The following is a 17,625-nucleotide window of genomic DNA, read 5'->3' as shown; positions in this document are numbered from 1 at the left end:
CCCTACCACTCAAGATAGCTATGATTTAAAGAATCAAAAGAGGAAGAAAGAAGTGATAGTAAAACTACTGTATGTATCTTTTAAACTTGTCCTTGCTGCCCAACGTGAATTTACACTTAATGTGTTAGGTACAAGATCTTTGCATTGGTGTGGTCATCTTAAGACACATGACATGGTTAAGGAAAATAACTTAAAATAGTCATCATGAATGCAAAATAATAGGAAAGAAAACATGAGATTAACCTTTTTCAGAGAAGCTTTATTTCATATGGTAGGCAACTGACAAAACTATTCAATACTTTTTTCTTTTTTACAAATAAATATAAAATACATAATGGTTGACATGCTATAAATGTTGGTTATTGTTGCTGTAAAAACCTAGAGTACCTAATCAGACAATACTGTACATGAAGAAAATATAAAGTCCAAGGCTACATTTGTTCTTTCTAAAGCTAAATTAACTTCGTGAGAATGCTTCTGCATAGATGTACCAGTAATTTAAGATCCTTTTTTATGCTTTACAGTTAAACAGGTGTTAATGTCGGTATTCCCAAAATAAATTACATTTTCAACCATGGAAACGGACACAACTGGAAATACTATCTGCTTCCTCAATGCAATTCAGATAAATCTACACACATTCGAAACCTATAAGGTTATATTGGCCTACCTATTTCTGAAACCGCTTTGAAAGAATAATGTGAAACCGGAAGCATAGAACAGATAAGACAAACAATGTTGTAGCCTAAATATTAATCAACCTTGAACCTAAGATTGCCAAGGGTGGTTGATTTTAGGGTAATTAACATGTAATACAGTGGGCAATAATTGTTACCATAATTACACCAAATAGTTCATTTTTGGGAATAAAAAAAAAATAATAAACTGTAAATGTTTTCTCTCTATTGTTCATAAAAGTAAAAAGTAAATCAAATGCAATGATAACATGATTTTGATCCCAGTAAAACAGCACATATGTAACATCCATGCAAAAACATGAGCACAGGATTTAGATAATAACATTTGCAACTGATTTGATCCATGTATGCAAGCAGCATATAGCACAGTGACTTTAAAAGACCCATTTTAAAGGCATTTTTGCTGAAAATGTAGATCTGTTTGTCTAACAGCAGGTGTAGGAGGAGAAAGATGCTAAAACCTTACTAAAACAAAGAACTTGTGCACACACTTGTTCGTATGTTGAGTGATCAATGATCATAAGCTGTCAGCGTAGCAAAACATTTAGTTATATCGAGGAATGGTGTGGGAGAAAAGCTGGCTTTACTTTTGAGGTAAACCTGTGAGATCTGGGACAGATATCCAATAACAGAAAAAAAAACCACCCACTACCCCATTTTGCTGTTTCACCTTAAACATAAGCATAAGGACAGCCAAGGCATCCAGTAACTGATAAAGTCACTCTGAAATTGTCCTGGATAGTGTCTTGAAATTATATAACTGAAACGCTTTCATAAATCTAGTTCTTGTGCAATACACTTTAGGAGTTGAAACTTTAAGGAATAGTTCAACCAAAAAGGAAAATTATCTGATCATTTACTCACCCTCATGCCATCCCAGATGTGTGTGACTTTCTTTCTTCTGCAGAACACCAAAATATTTCAGCTCTGTAGGTCCATACAATGTGAGTGAATGGGTGCCAAAATTTTGACGCTCCAAAAAGTACTTAAAGGCAGCATAATAAGTCATTCTTAAGACACCAGTGGTTTAATCCATATCTTAAGTGATATGATAAATGTGGGTGAGAAACAGATCAATATTAAAGTCAATTTTTGCTAGAAATTCTTTTCCCTGCCCAGTAGGGGGCGATATGCATGAAGAATGTGAATCACCAAAAACACAAGAAGAATGTGAAAGTGGAGATTGACTGAGCAGGGAAGAGAATTTATAGTATAAATTGACTAAAATATCTCGTATGGATTACTTTTATGCTGCCTTTGTGATTTTTGGAGCTTCAAATTTTTGGCACCCATTAACTTGCATTGTATGGACCAAAAGAGCTGAAATATTTTTAAAAAAATCTTAATTTGTGTTCTGCAGAAGTAAGTAAGTCAAACACATCTGGGATGGCATGAGGGTGAGTAAATGAGAGAATTCTCATTTTTTGGTAAACAATCCCTTTAAGATCGAACTCTACTAATCTTCCAGATATGCTCAAAGACATGGATTTGTATAACCTTTCTTAGACTGTTAAAATGAATTCATCTAACCAGAATACTTATGCATCTGTGGAACAGGCATTATCCAGATATTATATAGTCTTTTCAAATGTTCACAACCTACTCTAATTAAGCTGTGATGAAATCAAGTTGTCAGTGCAAGACTGAGCCTGTGAAACTGTGAAAGTTAATAATTACAGAGTAACAGTGAGTCAACCATAACTGTCTAATAGCTTATTAGCTATAATAAATCATGACATAAGTGAAGCCAACAACATTTCACTTTTTTATATTTGCATAAATATACTTCACGTTTAAAATAGTGTTAAACAAAAAGCAGCATTTGTAAACCCAGGCCCTTCAGGGGCCACACTCCCCAGAGCAGAGAATCAGCACCATTCTGCACCAGATGGACTTGAACGTGGCAGCTTATTATTTTTGCAGCCAACGTTTGGGCCAAGCTGAGAAAAGACTACTCCTACTATGAAATTCCCTTTCATAATGAAAACCCATACACCTGTGAGACCACATGGATGAGCTATAACCCAAAACTTCTGCTTAAATGCTGAGATTTGCTTAACTTGACTATACCATCATTGTCCTAAAAAGTGGTAAATGTACGTCAGGAGCATTTATTCTTAAAGTCCAAGAATTGTCTGTACAATGAACCATTAAAACATTGATATGTTATACTAGTATATCATAATACAAATGCTTACCTGAATGAGGGCAGTGTTCCTGTTCAAGTTCATGTGCACTATAAACATTAGTCTTATGAAAATGTCGCCTTTAGCCCTAATATTTCATATCAAATGGCACCAAGAATCTTTAAAGGGATAGTTCCCCAAAAAATGAAAATTCTCTCATTATTTACTCACCCTCAAGCCATCCCAGATGTGTTTAACTTTCTTTCTTCTACTGAACACAAAGACTTTTAGAAGAATATTTCAGCTCTGGAAAAAGGACTGAAATATGAATCCGTTTCTCACCCAAAGTTATTGCATCACTTCACAAAACATTAAATCAGTGGTTCGCAACCCTGTTCCTGGAGGCCCCCCAAACACTGCACATTTTGCATATCTCCTTTTCTGACACACCCAGTTCAGGTCTTGGTGTCTCCACTAACAAGCTGATGAGTTGAATCAGGTGTGTTTGACTAGGGAGATATCCAAAATGTGTAGTGTTGAGGGCCTCCAGGAACAGGGTTGGGAACCACTGTATGTATGGATTACTTTTATGCTGCCTTTGTGATTTTTATAGCTTGAAAAGTCTGGTCACCATTTACTTGCATTGTATGGACCTACAGAGCTGAAATATTCTTCTAAAAACCTTTGTGTTCAGCAGAAGAAAGTCACACACATCTGGGATGGCATGAAAGTGAGTAAATGATGAGAGAATTTTAATTTTTGGGTAACCTATCCCTTTAAATTCAATGATTGTGCTCACGTTACTGATTGAGGCAAACATATAAATTGTAAAATTGTCGTGCTTTAGTACAAAAGAGGAGTAGACAGGATTCAGCGTCGTACAGCCCTCAATTAAACAAAACAGCGAAACTGGGTCAGAATCACTTTAAGCTCTAAATGTTCCCTTCATTATGCACCACAGGGTGCATTTAAGACTCCTGACAGGAATCATAAAACTGCAGTCAGCATGATGAGAACATGCTGTAATTGATTTTTGGTGGAAGACTTTAAAAAACATAAAACCAACAAAAATTATACGAAAGAAATTGACAATTGATAAAAAAAGGATTGTAAATAAGATAATACACTGAAAAACAGACCTGAGATTTCCAGTACCTGAACTAAAGCAGCTGAAACAGACAAAGCTTACACTGTAACGACCAGTCATGGGTTTTCATCATGAGGGGGGAATTTGCTCCTGCAGAGCATCTCTGACAAACCAGCCACTGAGTCCAGCCATTTTTAGAGAACAGGGTGTGGGTGGTTTGAAGCCAGAAATAAGTTGACCTATCACAGCTCTCCCACCTCATGGTGGGCAGTGTCTTTCTAATGCTACTGACCTATAACAGAGTCCAACCACTTCCTGTAGGCAATGGCAAACCGGCTTTGCTCGGGGCTCCGGCTCCCTGCAAGAATTCTAGAGACAAATGTGTGCTCAGAGGAAAGTCCGTGGTGGGGCAGCAAGGGTCCCCGCTTTAATCGCTTGGTGTCCTGCGTGTAGCTTCCATGTTTGCTCCCATCTAGAACGCAGTCAATGTCCATGGCCTGGGAGGAACAGCTGTCATCACAGGGCTCCTCACTGAGGAGGACGTCAGTGTGGGTGAGAGTTGGACACTGTGACCCCAACTCCAGAAAGTGCTCCCGCCGCCACTGGTGCCACAGGTAGAAGACATGTCGCCTGTCAGAGAAATTAAGGATTTATTCTGCTGTGTTACAAAAAACACATCTCATGCATTGAAAAACAGATCAAAAAACTCTTTATGATAGTAAATGTTTGTTATTTATATTGTATTGATTTATGACAAAGAAAAACATACAAAGCAAAATACTACAACATAATACACACAAACAATAAAATGGTAAAGGCAAAGGCAGGAGATCAAGATATCCATCAAGCACAAAGTCATATTTTTTCAGATAGTTGTTGAGGTGACACATTTTTACTAGTAAAGCCCCCCCCCCCAACCAACCAACCAACCAACCAAAAAAAGTATTGTAATTAAGCAATATCACACAAGCAAGAGTGCATACAGAACAACAGCATGATTGTGAGTGTGGAAGGACCCGAACACAGGGGGAGTGATACAGACAGTAAAGCATTTACTATTAATGCCCCACATTCTTGTTTCATAATAGTTTGCATTAAATGCCACATAATGTTGCACAAATCAGAATTTCATCTCTCTACAAACAAAGAGCATAACTGCAAATTAAATAGATCTGATGCCATGACTAACTTTGAGGAAAACACAAGCTAAAGATATAAACACCAATCAATGAGCAGCTGCTGCTTGCTACAACCACAGGCGACAGTGCTGGGAAGGGGGAGAGCCGAAAGAGCTAACTAAGCCATGAACACATCATGCCGGCCCAGCTGAGGGCCAAGGACAGGCTTCTAGCAAACAATGTCACTGTATTCACCCTGAGACCTGTGGAACCAGAACCTGATGTTGACTAACTGTATGGCTACCATCAACACTGCAAGACCTGGAGAGATTTTACTGGCTTCAAACACTCCACCACTCCATCTGTCCAATCACTCTCACCTGTGGCTCCACAGAGTTTCATGCCCTGGATATGACTCGATGAGGTCAGTACAGAGCTCCATCTCCTCGTGGAAGAGCTGATGAATGACGTCATTATGGTGAACGTCATCAGATGTACCTGCCGTGACCTCTCCGTTGGACTGCTGGGTGGGGCGAAGTTCCCTTTCTCCGGCCTGGCTGAGCTCACTGGCCAGAGCTTTAAGAAGGAACTGACGGCAGTGGAAGCCGCTGTGATCAGACACGTGCATGGACACCCAGAGCCTGGTGGAGGACATCTCATCATGCAGAACCTGGAGTACAAAATTAAAGTCAGGTGGTTATTTGGTGCCAAACACTACGTTTACGTGGACACCAGAAAGCAGGTTATTGCGAGAAAGCAGTGTTCCCGTTTACATGCACTGTATAAGCAGCATACTCTTTACCCCTGTATACATGTGGCTCGGTCAGTAAGCAGCTTTCTCCAAAGCAACATAATTTCCCCGTGATGCTTTTATAAATAACAAACATGATATCCGAGGAAGACTTCGCCATTTTATTCCCTGTTGATTCGCTTTATTTCCAGATATTCCAGAGTTGTTGCTGTGTTTATTTCATTAACTCTCTATCGTGACCTGCAGCGGAATTGCGCTTCAACAGTGGGGTTTCCCTTTCCGTAAAACTCCGGGATTCCCTCATTGTAGGAGCATATACACAAACGTGATGGACCATCGACATTTTACAGTTGTATATATAAATGGGTATAGTTTATATAGTGTATGTGCTTTCCCCACTGTACTCCCAGAAATGTTTTGTCGACTTGTTGTTGGGTTCCATCCTATGACGTTTGTTATTAGGTCTGTTCCACGCACATGCACAACCTTCAAAAACCTGTTGGAACCACCACGTATTTGTTTACATGGCCACATAAGCAGCTTGCTTCGGAAGAAACCTAGGTGTGTTAAACCACTTTCTCTTAATCCCTTAAACTGTATTAGCAAATCAGCTAGGGCTGCACCTAATGATTATTATTTCTTTAACGATTATTTTTCCGATTAGTCGATTAATCTAACGACTAATTTGCAGATTATTCTAAAGATTTTTTATAATTATTACTTGATTAATATAACAATTAACCCAAAATAAATATAAGAAACTTGTCTCATTAATATTTCAATATTCTATTAAATCATCTTCTCTTAAACACAAACACAAGTACAAGAAACAAAGTGTGCACTGCAGGGCATTATTCTGCAACAAAAATAGCCCTGTCTTAACTGGTAATCTCTGTTTTACAGTCCAACATAAAATCTCTCCAAAATAAAAGAACTTGTTCAATTCAAGTAAAAGGAAATTGCAATCTACATTTAGCAATCCAAAAACAAAATAAATGAAACAAATGTAAAATTCAAGTCACTTTCAGGAGGAATACCAACCTCGAGTTTAGCGGTCCAACATAAAATCATTTTACAGTAAAATTAGTGCAATTTGAGTAACACAAATGTTTTTCTAACAGGAATAACTAAAACTTGTGCATTCTTAATACCTGATCAGAAAAATAGGGTTCAAAACAGTGTTACTATGAATGCAAACTTTAATACAATGAAAAAGACACTATTTGCATAACATAAATATATATAAATAAATAAATAATTTCCAACATTCTTTTGAATGTCCATGAACTAAAATAAAATATTTGATGCCATGAATGTACCTTCATTTACTATTACTATTATTTTGAATGGCCATGGAAAAAGAAACAATGTGATAATTTTACCTGGTCACAAAAAGTAGTCCGTTAATTTACCTGATGAACTTTCACCTTTTGCTGACCCTTTATGCGTCGCAGAGCTAATGTGTGCTTCTAAATCATTTGCACCTTTATTAGCAACGGACACATAAGTGCCAGCTTTACATGTCATACATTCTGCTTTTCACAGATCTCGACCTGGACGAAAGCATGGGAATGTTTTGTGCAAATCTTCTGTAAATTTGCACTTTTGCTTGGGCATTATTTCCACTCAGCTGTCATTTGCTGCTACTGTCAAGCAACTGATGCCGAACACAACAGCGCTTCACGCGTTCGCGGAGAGATTGACAGGCAGGAATTTGGCCAATAGTTGCTGCAAGCCTCTTATAATTGACCAATTGGTGTGCGAGAAGGCGGGACTTACAAAGAGGGGTTAAAGCAATGCAAATATGCGCGAACACACAATGAAGTATTAGATTAGATGCACATCATAATGCAACTAAAGCCAAATCCCGGACATTTTCGCAAATTTAGAAATCCCGGCCGGACGCTTTTTTAAGGTCCAAAAAAAGAGGACATGTCTGGGAAAAAGAGGACGTATGGTCATCCTATGTTAGCAGCGGTGCAGAAATTACTTTTAACATGGGGGCGATGAGGAAACATTTAGAAATTCAATTTAAAGTGACTACTACTAAAAGAAACACGTGTTGTAATACTAATGTCATGCTTTTGTGGGGACAAAAAGTAAACAGGACTTACGGTACTAACTTCTTGACAAAGCGCTACGGGATGCTTTCGCTTCAAGTGTTCGTTCATGGCGGTTGTACTGCTGTGATAAGCCATTTCCAATTTGCATAGCTTACACAGCACCACATTGTTGGGTCTCTGGTTAAAATACTCCCATGCTTTAGATGACCGTGGGTGAGTTTTTTTTAGCTGTAGCTTGTTCTTCGGAGGAATCCATGCTTAAACTGGGTGTTGCCATTTTAATTACTCCATTGTGACACGTCGATTTGCATAACATGCGTTGGCGCATCTGTAATTGATGACGTCGATTAATCGTACCAGCCCTAAAATCGCCATTCTCGTTTATATGACGTTTTTGAGTCTGTGATCAGGCTTTTTAGTGAGTGAGGCCTTATTTACATAAGGGCTGAAACAATAAGTCAACGTTTGACAACGTCGACAATACAAAATTGTTAAATACAATTTGTCGTTGTCGAATAGTTGTTAGATCTCATTTAATGTAACATGAGATCATATGAAACTGTAATGATGCCGCGCAAGAGCAGCACTACAGATCGCGCCTGATTGAGGAGAGGAAGAAAACAAGCACTCCAAACTTTCCAAACAGCCAAAAAGGTGATGTAGATCACCAAGAATGAAAGAATTATAATGCAAAAATACAAAATAAGTAAATACAGAAGCAGTGTCTGGAATGCCAGATCTGGCATTCCGCTTAAAGGTGCAGTATGTAAGATTCAGAAACCCTTGTTATTAATGACACCTGTGGCCATTAAGTGAACTGTAGTCAGCTATCTGTTGCTCGTGCACACACTCCATCGGGACGCGAGTGAGCGAGCATCGGCCAAAACAATAATGTAACGTACAAAGAGACTGAACGTGATTCACCGGCATCATGCTGACAGATGAGGTAGCATAATTAAAATTACACAGTTATGATTGTTTTACTACAAACTTTGAGACTAAACTAAAACTACTTATCAGCTAACATAGCATACTGTTACACACATACAGCTACATACTACCGAACTATACCAGACAGTTTACTGTTGCACTGCACTGTTATGTTGCACTATTGTATGTTTTGTATGTCATATGTTGTACTACGATCAAGAAACCAGCGTATTTGCTTAAACTGATCCTGTATACCTGACTTTTAGTATAAAGAGAAGATCGTTGAAATTATTTGAAAGTTATGAAGCAAGGTAGCTTGCATTTTGACAGTGTTAGCAAGCAAGATCAAGTTAGCTAATATTACACAGATCAATCCTTATGGCACTATATTTCACATGCTTTGCAGTTATCTAAGCTTACGTGTCCAATAAGAAGAACGGCAATTCAGGGTCGGTTTTGATCCACAAAACCGAACGAAGGTCCCTCCAGGAATCAAATGCCCTACCGATGTTCACTCTAGTTTTCACTCGACCATGATCATGTTCCCGCTTAGCCAGACGGGATTCAGTAGATAACTGTTTTTTTTTTTTTTGGGGCTTACTCTGAGTTTGTGCAGGAGTCGGTGTTGTGCTGGGAGCTGGACGTTTGCTGGATTCCATCTTTAAGATAACGTTACCTAGTGTTGCAGTTTGTTGTCGCTGTTGAATAGCGGAAGAGAAGCACTGAGGCAAGGCTCTCGGGAGTGCGCATAAATGTCACATCCTTTGGATTTTCCCGGCAAAGCTGACCCGCTCCCTTCACATGAAAATCAGTCAACAGGATTTAATAGGCAACCTAGGAAGTCCGGGAAGGGCTAATTTTTAAGTTGCGTTACATGGCGTTCACACATTGGCAAAAAAAGAAAAAAAAAAAGAAAAAAAGGTGAATTACATGAAAATTGTTACATATTGCACCTTTAAACAAAACTTGCACATCAAAGCATCTTTAAAGGAAACACCCCAGTGTTATATCTTTAATGCATCCTTTATTAAAGTTCAAATAATAAGGAAGCAGGTCATGTAAATAAACAAACTCCGACACTGTGCGGTCAGCGCTGCTTCAATGACACGTGTGAAGTGACCCAATCGGGAGAGATTGAATCTTCTCCAGGCTGATGCACACCCTGGCACTGGGACACTCGTGCACATTTGAGGCATCTAGATTATAACGTGATGTCGTGAATATATTGTATGTGTATCTTATCGTGAAGAAAATTGGCGATACACAGCTCTAGGAAGAGAGTGTTTTTTTTTTGTTTTTTTTTGTGAGTTAAAGATGGATTGAAGTGAACATGAAGATGAGAGTGTAGTCTTGGCCTATTATACACTGGAACAAAATATGTTTTTGATTTTTTGATGTTTTCCAGGTGTGATCAGAGTTAAAGGCTCAGGTAAGCCTCCAAACAAATTTGCATTGCAACAAAACATAATTTATCATCAACATTTATCAACCTCATAATAAATGTGTCAGGTTGCTTTCACTATATAAACACTTATGATTTATGGTGTTATATCTATAGTGTGATACATCACTGCTCGCAGTAATCAAAATGACAACTGTAATCTATGAAATGTATGCAAGCCAAGCGATGCTTAGGAGACGCATTTTCAGTTATTATGATAAATTATAACAAATTACAGCGGAAACTCACAGTGAACTGACTGAGTCAGCCTACCTTCAGACTGCCTTTGGCCAAGTTTTGCAGCACCCAGATGCGATGGGACCAGGCATTGTAGTTGCTGGGGTAACGGCCAGCTGCATCTGCACAGACCCTCATCTCCTCCTGCAAGGCTCTCTGCAGGCGCTCACACTGACTACTCCTCTCAGCGTCACCCCTGGGTTCAACCTGCTCCTTTAATTCTGACCCAGAGGGAGAGCACTCCTTCTGCAACCACTGCAGCACCCACCGCCTGTGTCCAAAACACAAACACTGATCATAAATATACTCTACCAGTCAAAAGCTTGGACACACCTACTCGTTCTTTATTATAACCATTGTCCACATACTTATGTTTTAAAATAATAGTATGGTTATCAAAAATATGAAACAACACATTGGGAAAATGAGCATAGGAATTGTGTGTAAAAAAAAGTGACCAACACTCAAAAGTCAAAACTCTTCAGAGCCACCCTTTGTCTAGATTACAGTTCTGCACACACCGGGCATTCTCTCAAGCAACTTCATGAAAGGGTAGAAAGTGTTCCCATGTATGTTGAGCACTTGTTGGCTACTTTGCCTTCACTATTTTTAATAAAAATAAATGTAGTTTTGTAAAGAAATCCAAAATAAATCATATGTGTATTTAAGACTAAGATTCCTCTTCCCTCAAATCCTCTAAACAGTTCTGAGCTGATCCAGTTCATCTCAGTACATCGTGCCTCCTTATCATCCTGGGAGATCCGAGGACACTATTATCTGCAGTCATTACTAATGATGATACTCCAATCCAAAGTGACATGGCGAACAGCCGTGGTTATATAAAATAATAATAATAATACTAATAATAATATTGTTCACAAACTATCTGACAGCTCAAATCCAAGTGATCCATGTCAAGTGTTTTGCCCATGTCCTTGCGGTAGTGATGAAATTCTGCTTCAGCCAGAGCCATTGTTTACATGTTGCAAGAGATATGCAATTGCAAAATGTTTCATTTCATGGTCTCCTAGTCACTCCTTCCATTCTTTTATTCAGTTCAAAGCAGAACAAAGTCTCTTCCATACCAACAGACTTCCTAAACATAAAAGCAAGTACTGCACATCTAACTATGTCATCATTGCTTTGTTTTTATTAAAAAGGATGAATTCATTACTAGATTTATTTTCCACCATTTAAAAATTCAGACCCATACTCTAATGGAAAACAATGCATACTAAAGGTGCTCTTGAAAATAGGTCACTTTCAGGGGGTGCAGCAATGCAGCCCTTAATTATGTGTTACTTGATCTTTAATATTTAAAGACACTTCATTTAACTGAATACTCAGAGTAGAAGTCTTCAGGCTTACACAATGTCCAAAAATGCACTGAAGCAACTGATTTTATTGGGGTTTGCATGCATGCACATTATTCACATTTAAGTCATAGTTACCAATGATTTGGTAAACATGTCATCTTGCTCCTCATTTACGCTAAAATACATTTGTGGCTAAATAAAATATCACTGAATGGTGTCTCTAACCTGTGTATCCATGTTTCCGGGCTTTTAGGATGCTTGGTTAGAGCTAGTTTGCCCAGGTAAAGGTCCTTCTCAGGGTTCAACACACCACACTGCAGGAGCTCTTTCCTACAAAACATTAAATATAATTTTATATAAAAGAAATTCACTGACTTATCAAATCAACCATAAAAAACAATACAGCACCACCTACTGGACAATCATACAACATTATTTTAAAAATCATCAAACCAAGATTCTTTTGCAATTCGGATCGTAACTGAAAATAGTTTTAACAAATACTTGCCATATAAAGTTTTTGCTCAGTAAACAGAACAGTAATGACTGCTGAGGCTGCCTTGTGAAACTAGGTAGTAGGGTTTTAAACACTAAACAGCAACCAAAACTACCACAGTACTTTCTTTAACACCTGCTTGTGTTACACTACAAAAATATTCCTGATAAATGAGATCATTGTGTGCAATGTCTAAGTTAGATTTTTATTTAATTTGATATATGTAATAATTTTTTATTTTTAATGTTGCAAATTTATGTAGTTAATGTGAATCCTTGAAATTATCACATTTATTTTAAGACTAAATACTTATTTGTCATTTTCAGTTTTGTTCAAGGGGATTAAATAAAACGTTTTTTTAATAATTGTCCAATAAGTGAAAGGATGGTATTTGGGGTACAACGCCCCCCTGTTGCAGGGGCTAAAGGCCCCCGTAAAACACATTGTTTTTCTTACAGTTGAAGTCAGAAGTTTACATACACTTAGGTTGAAGTCATTAAAACTTATTTTGTAACCACTCCACAGATTTAATATTAGCAAACTATAGTTTTGGCAAGTCGTTTAGGACATCTACTTTGTGCATGACACGAGTCATTTTTCCAACAATTGTTTACAGACAGATTGCTTCACTTTTAATTGACTATATCACAATTCCAATGGGTCAGAAGTTTACATTCACTAAGTTAACCGTGCCTTTAAGCAGCTTGGAAAATTCCAGAAAATGATGTAAAGCTTTTAGACAATTAGCTTCTGATAGGAGGTGTACTGAATGGAGGTGTACCTGTGGATGTATTTTAAGGCCTACCTTCAAACTCAGTGCCTCTTTGCTTGACATCATGGGAAAATCAAAAGAAATCAGCCAAGACCTCAGAAAACAAATTGTGGACCTCCACAAGTCTGGTTCATCCTTGGGAGCAATTTCTAAATGCCTGAAGGTACAACGTTCATCCGTTCAAACAATAGTACGCAAGTATAAACACCATGGGACCATGCAGCCATCATACCGCTCAGGAAGGAGACGCATTCTGTCTCCTAGAGATTAACGTAGTTTGGTGCAAAAAGTGCAAATCAATCCCAGAACAACAGCAAAGGACCTTGTGAAGATGCTGGAGGAAACAGGTAGACAAGTATCTATATCCACAGTAAAACAAGTCCTATATCGGCATAACCTGAAAGGCTGCTCAGCAAGGAAGAAGCCACTGCTCCAAAACTGCCATAAAAAAGCCAGACTACAGTTTGCAAATGCACATGGGGACAAAGATCTTACTTTTTGGAGAAATGTCCTCTGGTCTGATGAAACAAAAATGGAACTGTTTGGCCATAATGACCATCGTTATGTTTGGAGGAAAAAGGGTGAGGCTTGCAAGCCGAAGAACACCATCCCAACTGTGACGCATGGGGGTGGCAGCATCATGTTGTGGGGGTGCTTTGCTGCAGGAGGGACTGGTGCACTTCATAAAACAGATGCCATCATGAGGAAGGAAAATTATGTGGATATACTGAAGCAACATCTCAAGACATCAGACAGGAAGTTAAAGCTCGGTCGCAATTGGGTCTTCCAAATTGACAATGACCTCAAGCATACCTCCAAAGTTGTGGCAAAATGGCTTAAGGACAACAAAGTCAAGGTATTGGAGTGGCCATCACAAAGCGCTGACCTCAATCCGATAGAAAATTTGTGGGCTGAACTGAAAAAGCATGTGCGAGCATGGAGGTCTACAAACCTGGCTCAGTTACACCAGTTCTCTCTGGAGGAATGGGCCAAAATTCCAGCAACTTATCGTGAGAAGCTTGTGGAAGGCTACCCAAAACATTTGACTCAAGTTAAATAATTTAAAGGCAATGCTACCAAATACTAACAAAGTGTATGTAAACTTCTGACCCACTGGGAATGTGATGAAAGAAATAAAAGCTGAAATAAATCATTCTCTCTACTATTATTCTGACATTTCACATTCTTAAAATAAAGGAGTGATCCTAACTGACCTAAGACAGGGAATATTTTCTACGATTAAATGTCAGGAATTGTGAAAAACTGAGTTTAAATGTATTTGGCTAAGGTGTATGTAAACTTCTGACTTCAACTGTAAGTGGGGCAAATAAATTTGTTCTGATAAATGTTCAAAGTGGGCTCACATTGACTGATCCAATCACAATGGGGATTAATTTGTTTTTAAAAACTTGATATAAAATGCCAAATGTGATTAAAATGAACATAAAATGTTTAACTCTTTACTGAAGTGGTTATTTTAAATAAGTATTGTCTTAACATTTTATAAAAAAAAATTAAAAAATAAAGCATCTTAATGTCTCAAATGTATTTAGATACGTTGACAAATTTTGCCCTCTAACTACTGTCCCTAAATTTACATGATATAATCCCCCCTCCCCCCCGTGGGCTTTCTACCCCAAGTGTGGGCCTTTAGCCCCGTTGTATGAATGTGGAAATTATAACTCGCTATTTGAAATGATAAAAAGGAGTATTTCATACAGAAGCAGTATTTTGATGTCCTTTTTCCAAAATTAGAGACAGCTTTCTAAAAACAGCAACAATGACACATAAAAGTTATCAACCAACTTCAGAGCCATGAAAACTGATATGGAAAAATTGTCAGAAGAGATAAAGATCTTTTTGTTTGTTTTAGCTTCTTTGTTCAGGTAATGCAAGTATTAAAAAAAGCAAACGGTACCTGACATTCCAAGCTGTGGTTAAGTCTGGATTTAAGAGAAGCAAAGTGCAGGTTATATCTACCAGTGCTGGGAGAAAGAGAGAGAAAGACAGATCAGTTTTCTCGATAATTCACCTTTTTCCAGCACCACTGGTATGAGCTGTTGTATGTACAACCGTCTTTCAATAAAGATTGAAGTCATAACAACGTGAGCTGGCTGAACGAGATAACCCAATAAACATTCATCCTACCTTCCCGGTCTAGCCACTGCTTTCTCTGCCTGTAGAGCAGGAGTTTATTATGGACATATGGTAGCAGAAACTTGACACACCAACTCTCCACTCCCAGCTTGTTCTCCACCAGGACGATGGGGCTTCTGTTATATCGGGCCTCTGGACATGGAATGAGTCCGATTTCATCACTGTGAACAACATTGGAAAAGCACAGACAAAAAGAGATTAAGTCACAAGACTATTCTGAGAAACCCGACAAGGCAAATGACAAAAAAACAAACTGCCAAACATCTCTGCTGACACTGACTCTCTTTGGCAGAGATACAAGACTGACATAAGAGAAGCGTTAGGGGATACATTTTTGGGACAGGGCACTGACTTTCATGGATCAAGTAATTGGAGTCTAGATAGACGAGACAATAACAATTCCAATATTGGTCGCTGTTGTAGTTAAAGTGGTAGTTTACACAAAAATGAAAATTCTGTCATTATTTACTCACCCTAATGTTGTTCCAAACCTGTAACTTAACCTTTAAGTTAGTAAGTGATACAAGTTTGGAACGACTTGAGTAAATGACGCGAGCGTTTTCATTTTCGGGTGAACTATCCCTTTAAATGCTCAGCAGACAACGATATGCAAAACCTATGAGATGTTTCGTTTGTGGAGTAAACAACCAATCGAAGTGACATATTCGGATGTTGCAAAGTTGAAAATTTGCAACCACGGACTCTCTTAGCCTTAACATGGACACTGCAAAAGCCGGGTAAACCGGTCATGGACAATTACAGAAAATTGTGACAGTAAGTAACATAACGTTAGTGTCTGTCAATGCGCGCAACGCCCTTCACTGTCCAACGATTGTAACATTCACAATCATGCACAGTTCCAGCACCAGCTGCATGACAAGCATACACAATGACCCAAGACTCCTACTTCGCCAAGCAGCGGTTCACTCAAGAAACTTCAGCGGCTGCTCTGAGCAGCAATCAACCTAAAGTTTAACAGCCAGTCCAGACACAACTCAATGCATCCCAGTGCCATTAGACCAGTGAGGCTGGTGAGCTGTGCCTGCTGTTGGCCTGTACCGTGCGCCAGAGGGTTATGGCCGGTTAGCTCAAATAAAGTAGCCAGTTAGCCAGCCAACCAATGCGTGCAAGTTACCCAGGCTGCTGCACCATGTTATCTCTGCGTCTGAAAGCAAGAATGTAAACCGCTGTAAAGCATCGCTGGACGACTGCATTACAAACGGCAATGCGAGTGCACATACGTACATGTTCGGGTTTCTTTTGAAGACGTTATTGATATCTTTTACAACTCTCTGGACCAAGACATCCACCTCCTCTTCCAACTCGGCCATTTTCAGAGCTCGAGTGACGTCAACGTGGGTGACTCAACCTCATCCGGGACATTTCACAGTGTGTAGCGCACCAGGACAGTAATAGGAGACAGGTTGTCTTGGTAACCATAACCATAACCAAATATTGTTGATACTCATGATACAGACACTTTATATTCCGAGATCAATACAAGATATGTACAGCATTTGTGGCATAATGTTGATTTCCAAAAAAACTTGTTAATATCAATATTCTTGTCTTTAAAAAAAAAGAAGAAGAAGAAAGAAAATACCTGTAATGCGGCAAAAACGACGGTTTAAACATCTTTACAGCTCAAATAATACTCAAGTTTTAACAAAATAATTAATGTGTATCCTTATTCACCCCCGCCCCTTTTCCGCGCTCCGCTCTTCCGAATTTTGTCATCTAACTTCCTGTTTGTATTGAAGCTACTGAGAAGAGTCGATTAAAATGGATTTCGTGTGGGAGCACAGAAAGTATTTTTCACCAAGAGTTGATGGTGTGAGTCTACAGCACACCTTTACTACGTGAAAATGCTCGTGAGGTGTTTTTTCTGTCACTGTAAATGTATATTTTGTAGACGAATTAATTTGTCACCCTGCATTTTTTTAGAGGCTTAAATGTGTGTGTGTGTGTGTGTGTGAGAGAGAGAGAGAGAGAGAGAGAGAGAGAGCGAGAGAGAGAGAGGTGTGGTACAGAGATATTTTTGAATGACTTTGTGTTTTTTCTTGGAGTTTCATGAGCACAGAAGAATATCAGTATGTCTGCAGTGTGATGGGAGGATCTTGTGTATTTATGAATGAAGTACTCTTGTTTTTAAATCTCCCTGGTCTGCTTCCAGTTGTTATGATGTCCTCTGAACACTTTAAAATATTCATGATAGTTATGACAACTCTATAACCTGTAAATCCACTTCGCTAGCTACACTTAGACATCAACGCCACAGATATCTATAGAACCACTAGAACGGAAGATCAAAGACAAAACTATCAAGATGGCTGCGCGCTAGTTTCTCTGGTGCATAAGGTGAATAAAATTATAAACTTTGCATTTCTGCCTTTAAACCCTCCAAACATTGGCCCCGTTCACTTCCATTGTGCC

General features: G+C 38.7%; 1 protein-coding gene across 1 annotated transcript; it reads right to left on the bottom strand.

The window, feature by feature from the left end:
* Positions 1–243: 243 nt before the first annotated feature.
* LOC127430989 (protein prenyltransferase alpha subunit repeat-containing protein 1-like) lies at positions 244–16,536 on the bottom strand. The gene is made up of 7 exons (XM_051681159.1): positions 16,438–16,536; positions 15,184–15,353; positions 14,954–15,020; positions 11,993–12,097; positions 10,488–10,722; positions 5,410–5,699; positions 244–4,541 (listed from the first exon to the last, which is right to left on the bottom strand). Exons 1-7 carry the CDS (start codon positions 16,521–16,523, stop codon positions 4,196–4,198), a joined length of 1,299 nt encoding a protein of 432 aa, XP_051537119.1. The 5' UTR covers positions 16,524–16,536; the 3' UTR covers positions 244–4,195.
* Positions 16,537–17,625: the final 1,089 nt, after the last annotated feature.

This window comes from Myxocyprinus asiaticus, chromosome 3 (genome assembly GCF_019703515.2).
Source record: "Myxocyprinus asiaticus isolate MX2 ecotype Aquarium Trade chromosome 3, UBuf_Myxa_2, whole genome shotgun sequence".
NCBI lineage: Eukaryota > Metazoa > Chordata > Actinopteri > Cypriniformes > Catostomidae > Myxocyprinus > Myxocyprinus asiaticus.
The sequence above is the reverse complement of the archived record's forward strand: the minus strand, read 5'-3'. Positions and strand labels throughout refer to the sequence as shown.

Bases quoted from the DNA above. Each gene is read 5' to 3' on its own strand.
- LOC127430989 (XM_051681159.1), bottom strand. From the start codon at position 16,523: ATGGCCGAGTTGGAAGAGGAGGTGGATGTCTTGGTCCAGAGAGTTGTA. The intron at 15,354-16,437 runs GTACGTATGTGC...TGTTGTTCACAG, and splicing joins TTCAAAAGAAACCCGAACAT to TGATGAAATCGGACTCATTC. The intron at 5,700-10,487 runs GTAGGCTGACTC...TTTGTACTCCAG, and splicing joins TGGCCAAAGGCAGTCTGAAG to GTTCTGCATGATGAGATGTC.